The 8653-nt window shown below is 29.0% G+C and overlaps 1 protein-coding gene across 1 annotated transcript; it reads left to right on the plus strand.

Moving 5' to 3' along the window:
- Positions 1-762: 762 nt before the first annotated feature.
- Positions 763-5927, plus strand: LOC133328379 (bridge-like lipid transfer protein family member 3A). The gene is made up of 6 exons (XM_061536952.1): positions 763-914; positions 1089-1215; positions 1275-1422; positions 1565-1763; positions 3485-3602; positions 5820-5927. The coding sequence occupies exons 1-6, from the start codon at positions 859-861 to the stop codon at positions 5871-5873; spliced, it is 702 nt and encodes a 233-aa protein (XP_061392936.1). The 5' UTR covers positions 763-858; the 3' UTR covers positions 5874-5927.
- Positions 5928-8653: the final 2726 nt, after the last annotated feature.

The following is an 8653-nucleotide window of genomic DNA, read 5'->3' on the forward strand; positions in this document are numbered from 1 at the left end:
ATTTGCTTATGTATGTTTCATATTTTTTTCTCTGTGTATTAGATATGTTAATAGTAAACATTCTTGAATGGACTTTGCAAAAATAAAAAAAAATCCTCACTATGAGTGGACCTTCAAAAAAAAAATTTTATACATCCACACAATTTCTTTAACTAAAATATATTATTTAAAAAATCGAGCTTTTTTGGTTCCAGAAAAAATATATTCGCAGGGACCTTGAAAAAATATGCTTTAACAAATTCACTCTTCGCAGGGACTTTCAAAAAATATTCATTAAAAAATCCACGCTTTGGATGGGCCTTAAAAACTATTCTATAAAAAATCTACGCTTCGGGTGGATCTTGAAAAATATTATTATAAAAACTGCGATCTCTGTTGGTATTGGAAAAAATTAGTTTTTTAACTTTAAATATAATTTAACACTATACTATGGACCGAAAATAGATCATTTGTACAGAATTGGGGTCTAACTTCTTCAGTGCATTTGTGTATTATTTGTTGTTGCTTTCTTTTTTCGTTGTAATTATACATTTTTGGTGTCTATAATATATAACATATTAAAGTTAAATTTTTTAATTTGCTTTGCTTCTAGCTTTAGGTGTGCAATCTAGTTTTAAACAAAATATATAACCACAAAAAATAATACCTCAATTTCCGAATCAATTTTTATGTGTTTTTTATTTTCTTTTTCCATTCCATTTTTTCCCAACGTGTGTGTGTGTCATTTTCCGAAATGTACAAAAACCAACCAACCATCCTATAATTTAGAATAAGTTTGGAGCCCGTTGTAAAGCATGGAATTTAGCTCCTTATAATCCAGAAGCACCACCCTGCATACGGCTGCGTTTGGAGGAGACAATGAAGCCGTTGAGTGATGTGGCCGTCAATGTCCATGACAAGAAGAGTTTTCAGAGGTGAGTTGAAGATTTTAAACTAGATTACAGGGCAGTGAAGTCGGATCGAAATTAGTGATAACTCATAATGAAAGTTATACTTTAATTCTTGATCGAGTCTTCTCTGCCCGGAACTGTCATATTTTCGAAAGGGTTTCAAATGTTATTATTTAATTATTTTTTCCCTCTCAACAGTTTGGTATCCCACAGTGCCGATATACGTGTCAGTGATGTCTCTTTGGATTTGTCGATGAGTACGGTTATTGGTTTGGCCGATTTAGCCGAAGATGAAGTGATCTCAACGAATCCTTTGCCAGTGAATGTGAGTCATGAATAATGGAATTTTTCTTGGAATGGATTCTAATTTGAATTTAATTGCAGGTGTCATTGGAAAATGTTCGCATTAATCTAATCGAGGATCGTCCACCTGTTAATATTACCTCACCCGGACCTGTGCCCATTAATTTGGCCATTGGCCGCATGCATTTGAAACGTGATAAAAATGGTTTACTTCATATACAACCAATAGGTAGGAGAATATACCGACCAAAAAAATATACACTGAAGAACTTCCCTCAACCTGGTCCAGGGCGGAGAGCCCCTTAAAAATCTGACAACCCTCACTTTATGTTATCTATACTTATAATTAATTTATCTCCCTTCTTTTATAGAAACAAACCTCAATGGTCCCGGTTCCGCAAACTATCCGCTTACCTCAGCTTTATTTAAAACACCTGAACCAACGCCACGTGAAAGAGAACGTGATCGAGAATTGATTTCACTGCAACTGGTAATGCAACAAATCAAATTGGACAATGATAACCTGAGGAGGCAATTGCAACAGGCCAAGGAGAATTCGGATGCATATAGGTGAGTATACATAGAGGGAACGGAATGCAAGGCGTAGATGTTTTAAAGAAAGAATATGGTCCTATACAAGGCGTAAATTTTGTAAAGTATATTCTTTGAAGTCCTATAGAAGGCGTAAATTTTGTAAAGAATATTTTTTGGAGGCCTATATAAGGCGTAAATTTTTTATAGAATATTTTTTTGAGGCTCAAACAACGCGTAAATTTTGTAAAGAATATTTTTTCGAGGCTCAAACAAGGCTTAGCATTTTTAAAGACTATTTTTGAGGTCCTATACAAGGCGTAGATTTTTTAAAGACTATTTTTGAGGTCCTAAACAAGGCGTAGATTTTTTAAAGAATATTTTTTGAGGTCCTATACAAGGCGTAGATTTTTTAAAGAATATTTTTTGAGGTCCTATACAAGGCGTAGATTTTTTAAAGAATATTTTTTGAGGTCCTATACAAGGCGTAGATTTTTTAAAGAATATATTTTGAGGTCCTATACAAGGCGTAGATTTTTTAAAGAATATTTTTTGAGGTCCTATACAAGGCGTAGATTTTTTAAAGAATATTTTTTGAGGTCCTATACAAGGCGTAGATTTTTTAAAGACTATTTTTGAAGTCATATACAAAGCGTAGAATTTTTAAAAAAATTTTTTTGAGGTCCTATACAAGGCGTAGATTTTTTAAAGACTATTTTTGAAGTCATATACAAAGCGTAGATTTTTTAAAAACTATTTTTGAAGTCCTATACAAGGCGTAGATTTTTTAAAGACTGTTTTTGAAGTCCTATACAAGGCATAGATTTTTTAAAGACTATTTTTGAAGTCCTATACAAGGCGTAGATTTTTTAAATACTGTTTTTGAGGTCCTATACAAGGCGTAGATTTTTTAAAGACTATTTGTGAGGTCCTATACAAGGCGTAAATTTTTTAAAAACTATTTTTGAGGTCCTATACAAGGCGTAGATTTTTTAAAGAATATTTTTTGAAGTCCTATACAAGGCGTAGATTTTTTAAAGACTATTTGTGAGGTCCTATACAAGGCGTAAATTTTTTAAAAACTATTTTTGAGGTCCTATACAAGGCGTAGATTTTTTAAAGAATATTTTTTGAAGTCCTATACAAGGCGTAGATTTTTTAAAGAATAATTTTTCAAGGCTCCAACAAGATGTAGATTTTTTAAAGAATATTTTTTCAAGGCTCAAACAAGATGTAGATTTTTTGAAGAGTATTTTTTCAAGGCTCAAACAAGGCGTGGATTTTTTAAAGAATATTTTTTCAAGGCTCAAACAAAGCGTGGATTTTTTAAGGAATATTTTTTCAAGGCTCAAACAAGGCGTGGATTTTTTAAGGAATATTTGTTCAAGGCTCAAACAAGGCGTGGATTTTTTAAAGAATATTTTTTCAAGGCTCAAACAAGGCGTGGATTTTTTAAAGAATATTTTTTCAAGGTTCATCCAGGGCCTAGATATTTTAAAGAATGTTTTTCAAGGTTCATTCAGGGCGTAGATATTTTAAAGAATGCTTTTTCAAGGTTCATCCAGGGCCTAGATATTTTAAAGAATGTTTTTCAAGGTTCATCCAGGGCGTAGATATTTTAAAGAATGCTTTTTCAAGGTTCATCCAGGGCGAAGATATTTTAAAGAATGCTTTTTCAAGGTTCATCCAGGGCGAAGATATTTTAAAGAATGTTTTTTCAAGGCTCAAAATTTGTATTAATTTTTATTTATTTTTTCCAGACAAAAAACCAAACAAGAAAACGATGTATTACGTTCCTATCTGAAAGCAGCTCAAGATGATATTACAATTTTATTGGAAGAGAAAAAAGCTTTATTAGATACCATACGCTCGTTACAGGTAAGCTAAGAGTTCACAATTCAGTCATCACCCTTTCCTCCCATGAAAAACCCCAGTACGAACTCGATTTATACGAAATTGATATATTTGAACTACTGAAACATATTATATGTTTTTAAAGAATTTGAAAATATTACCGTAAAATTCAAATAATAAATTGAGATCGTACTGCTGTATGTCTTTCTATGTCTAAAATACAATTGTTTCTGCTTTTGGTTTAATGTACTTGCTGCTGTTCCTCACTCTGTTTACTACTTCTTAACACAGTTTTTATTCACTGTTTCCTTTACATTGAAATTATTTTTGTTATTCTTAATAATGTTTAATATTGTTATTTTTCACAATTTGAAAAAAAAAAAACAAAAAATATAAAAGACTCAGGTCTACACACACAACACAAATGCAAGGAACAAACATGAAGGTTCGATGTTAAACGAAAACAAATACATATATTAATATTTATGCAGTTTTAAATAAGTAGTTATGTCATTAATGAAATTTTTTGCATAATTAAAAAAATTTCAATTGTTTATTACGAAGCCACATGCATTATTCACCAAGCTTCTCAATAAGCATGAAAAACGTTTTTTCATTGACATTTAGAATATAGATAATATTTAGTATTCATTGATGCTACTAGCAGTAAATATCAAAATTTAGTATAACACCATTATATTAATTATTTTATAAAATTAAAACAAAACACATGCGCATGAACTAAAAACTCTCGATAACAATATTGAAATCTCCCATTAAACCACATATTTTTATATTCTGATATAGATGAGAGAGATGATTTTTAATACCAATAGTTGCTTACATGTATTGAACAGATTCTCAAAATTTGGATTTTACATGCAAAATTCATATATTTGAGTTTCGCTCAATCATGTACTAAACGTACATCTCTTAGGCCTTAGGCCTTAATTATTATACCGTCAGTCTATTGACTGCTAATACGGCTAATAAAGTTGTTTACGTTTTTTAGTGACATATTCAAGAAATAGTTAGAAGTTAAGGATCGAATATGTTATGCATAGCATTAAAGAATTTATTGAGGGCGAATGGGAAGTAGAAGGACTGATTCGGAATATAGTAACCATACAATATTTTACATGAAATTTGCAATTTATTGGAAAAAATGTTACCGGATGATATTGCTTTTACATGGATGCTTTTGAATTGTGTGTTCTGAAAATCTGATGAATGATAAATCAGTAATGTATGTAAGTAACTGAGGTAAAATGAAATATGTTGTTATTAATAAAAATAACAATACAAATATAGTGGTGAATCATGAATATAACGATTTTATAGTATAAGATATTTACTTATTAAGGAATATAGTTACTTATTCATGGTCATTTGTATGGTAAGCGTTCTGATGAATCGTAAACCAACAAATAAATTGCAGCAATTATTATTGTCTTCGTCCAAATGTTAAGTAAACTGTAAATTTTCATCGAATCTGGCTGAATTTTAACGATTTTATAGGCCCAAAAAGGGAATTTTTCAAGACCCTTTGTATGGGAGGTATACCAAATCTTGGTCCGTTCTATTCAATTTTTTGTCAGTTGCTTTATGGACCTAAGCAGATATAAATTTCCAATTTTCATTGAATTTGGTTGGAAATTAAAGATCTTATAGGCCAAATGAGTGAAATTGTCAAGACTCATTATATGGGAGGTATACAAAATCTTGGTCCGATCAATTCATTTTTTTGTCACTTATTCTTTAGGCCAATAATAAGCACTTGTACCAAATTTCATCCACCTACGATAACTCCTTCTATTTTTCTCCGCTGTTAATATGAAATCGCGACATAGTGCGACGTCTGGACAGAATATAGGATATATATGTTGAATATACCCAAAGTGGTGAAGGGTTTCAAATAGTTGGCCCAGTCCGACTTTACTACTTTCCTTAGTGGTTTCTATAGAAAAAAATCAGTCTTTGTTAACAGATTAATGTTCCTTAACCCTTTCTAAATATATATTTTTTTTTAATATTAATAGATGTTCAACACAGTTTCCATTCCATACTCACTATCTATATCTTTCATTTTCACCTTTTCCAACTTATTTTCAATTTTCACATTATAAGTTCACCTACATAATAATATTTTTTCTGTGATTGTTTACTTATATATAATTCTAATAGTAAAACTACAAAATTTTTATAATCGTAATTTATTTTTCAAATTTCCCCCCAAAAAAGCTCCAGGTGACATCTATGAGTATGAATAAGAAAACGGAGGGTAACAACAGGTAGCATAACTGCATGGATTGCATACAGTGTTGCGGTGAAAATAATAATCCATAGATTCATCGATTGATTGGCATTCGATATGTACCAACAACAACTACAACAACAAAAATTAACTCAAAACAACAACTGAATAAACCCAATATTTGTCCATTTGTCATTCAGTTCTTCGTAAACATTCTTCGAAAATAAAACTAAAAACGTAAAGAATAAAATGCGATATTTTATTAACAATATATTAAATTAAAAAATAATAAAATATAAATTGAAATAAATAATTTAAATATATAATTGTAAATAATTAATTTAAAAATATTAAATAAACAAAAATTGGTAAAATTTTTATTTTTGTGTGCTTTATGAGTTTATATTTTTTGACAGAAGTCAATTCAAAGGGCGTACTAAACCCAACATGAACGAAGTTGATATATGAGTAATTAATTTTGTAAGTGGTTTAAGTCCATTTTTAGATTCTGATACAAATTTTGAAAATTACATTGTTTAGAAAAATTTACAAAACATATTACATTATGTGTTCTATCATGATTAAGGACAGACAGGCCACAAACAAATTTAATATCACTTAACAATATATTTTTAAAACAAATCTAAATCAAATCGTTAAATATCTCAATATTAGACAAAAATGGAATTAAACCACATTCAAATTAACGACTAATATATTATAGTGGCCCTATGTTCTAATAATATGTAAATCGAATTGAATTTCGAATATATATTTTTGGGATCCATGACAAAAATTTGGCTTTAGTTTGCCCTTGGATATTTTTGTTAATTATTTTTCTTTTTTTTTGTAATTTAAATTTTTATTTAATATTAGTCACATGTTATATATAAAAAATATGTTTAAATATATATATTCTGTTGTTTTTAATAAGACTGAAACAAATTAAAAAAATAAACCTATTAATAAAGAAAAATAAAATTTAATTAAAATTAAAAAAAAAATAAATTGTTAGAATTTTTGCCATTTGCAATTAAATATGTATTTGCTAAAAAAAACAATTTTGTCCATGATGTGTGCTATACGAAATTAAATAAATAAATACCATGTAATAACTAATATAATTATTTTATTTAATCAAAACTTTTATTGAAAGAAAAAAATGTTTAAATATTTTAATTATTTAAAAAATATATATATATATAAAAACAAAATTGTGTTTAAACTTCAAAACATTCTACGTTCATTGAAAAAAATCTTGTCTTAAAAAAAAATACAAAACTTCAAAACGCATTGTTGTGATTCATAATTCATATCAAAAGTAAAGATTCCTATAGTACTAAAATAAACAAAAATACAAAAATAAAACTATTTAAAAATGATATAAAACTACATATATATAATAAAATAATTAAGCAAATGAAATCAAAACAAATGTATTTTCTAATAAACATACAACTGCTTAAAATTGTTTATAAATAAAAGCGAACAAATGTATTTCAACAATAAAAACAAATGAATAAAAAGTATAAAATGCTATATATACATATAATTTAAAAATAAACCCCCTATAAAAATTTGTAGCTAGGCTTAACCAACTAAGAAAAAAATTGTAAAAATAATATATATTTTAAAACAAATAATAATCAATAAAACGAATTTGGTCTTATAAAATTTAAAAAGCTTATTTTCAAAATAAAAAACCTATTATAAAAATTTAAATAATTTTAAATTCAGTTAATTAAAATAAAAATAAATGTGCCCTGATAATTTTCGTCTGTAGAAAAAATGTATTGCCAGTCAATGAAGATTTTTTTTTTTTTGAAATCCAGGCTCAATTGTTGTAGATTTTTTCTATAGAAAAATTCTGTCTTATTACTTACTTTCGCCACAATAAAATTCATAGCAATTTTAAAAATCCGCAGCAAATGTGGACATATTAATTCTATAGAATGTGGACATATTAATTCTATTTCCTAACTAATAGAGGACAGATATTTTTGTATGAAAAAAATGTCTGCGTTACTGAGAACACACTTTTTCTATAAAAAACAGTAAGGAAAGTGGTAAAGTAGGACGGGGCCGACTATATGATTCCCTTCACCACTTTGGGTAAATTCAACAGATGAATCTTAACAGACGTCGCATTTTTGATTTTCACGAAACTTAACACACATCATTCTAGACTTTATTCAGTACGCTGTACCAAATTTCGTGGAAATCGAAAGATATTTAGGGACATTGGTGCACCATTTACCTTTATATCCGACTATCCGAAAAAATGGACCTATATTTATAATTTTTAGTAGGGAGATTTGCTACCCAATAAGAACTCAAAGTACCAAATTTCAGCGAATTCAGTTAAAAAACGTGCTAAATAACCTCAAAATACCGAAAATTGGGGGGTACCCTTATATGGGAGCTATGCCTAAACGTGGACCGCTTTTCTCTAACTTCAATAGGGTTCGTCCTTGGGCCAATTAAGTGACCTGTGCCAAATTTCATCCAAATCGGATCATAAATGCGACCTGTACTTTGTTAACAAAAATACATGGACGGACGGACAGACGGACGGACGGACAGACATGCATAAATCGACCCAGAAAGTCGATTGACTTGACTTGAAAAAACAAAAAAATTTTGTTCACTTCATACCAAAATTATTATCTAATCATCACCAAAAATTATAGACATTGTCCTTGACCATAACTGGAACCTCACGAAAAATGGGTATATGAATACGTAAGCACCTGTAAATATTTAAGATTAACTCCCACATCCGAGTACATAAGACAATATATTTGGCATCAATTTAAAGGTC

Source organism: Musca vetustissima, unplaced genomic scaffold (assembly GCF_032173495.1).
Source record: "Musca vetustissima isolate MV318-11 ecotype Yass unplaced genomic scaffold, APGP_CSIRO_Mvet_v1 utg261158, whole genome shotgun sequence".
Lineage (NCBI taxonomy): Eukaryota > Metazoa > Arthropoda > Insecta > Diptera > Muscidae > Musca > Musca vetustissima.

Coding starts and splice junctions, on each gene's coding strand:
- LOC133328379 (XM_061536952.1), top strand. CDS start 859: ATGAAGCCGTTGAGTGATGTGGCCGTCAATGTCCATGACAAGAAGAGT. Junction 1,216..1,274: donor CGAATCCTTTGCCAGTGAAT/GTGAGTCATGAA, acceptor ATTTAATTGCAG/GTGTCATTGGAAAATGTTCG. Junction 3,603..5,819: donor ATACCATACGCTCGTTACAG/GTAAGCTAAGAG, acceptor CCCCCAAAAAAG/CTCCAGGTGACATCTATGAG.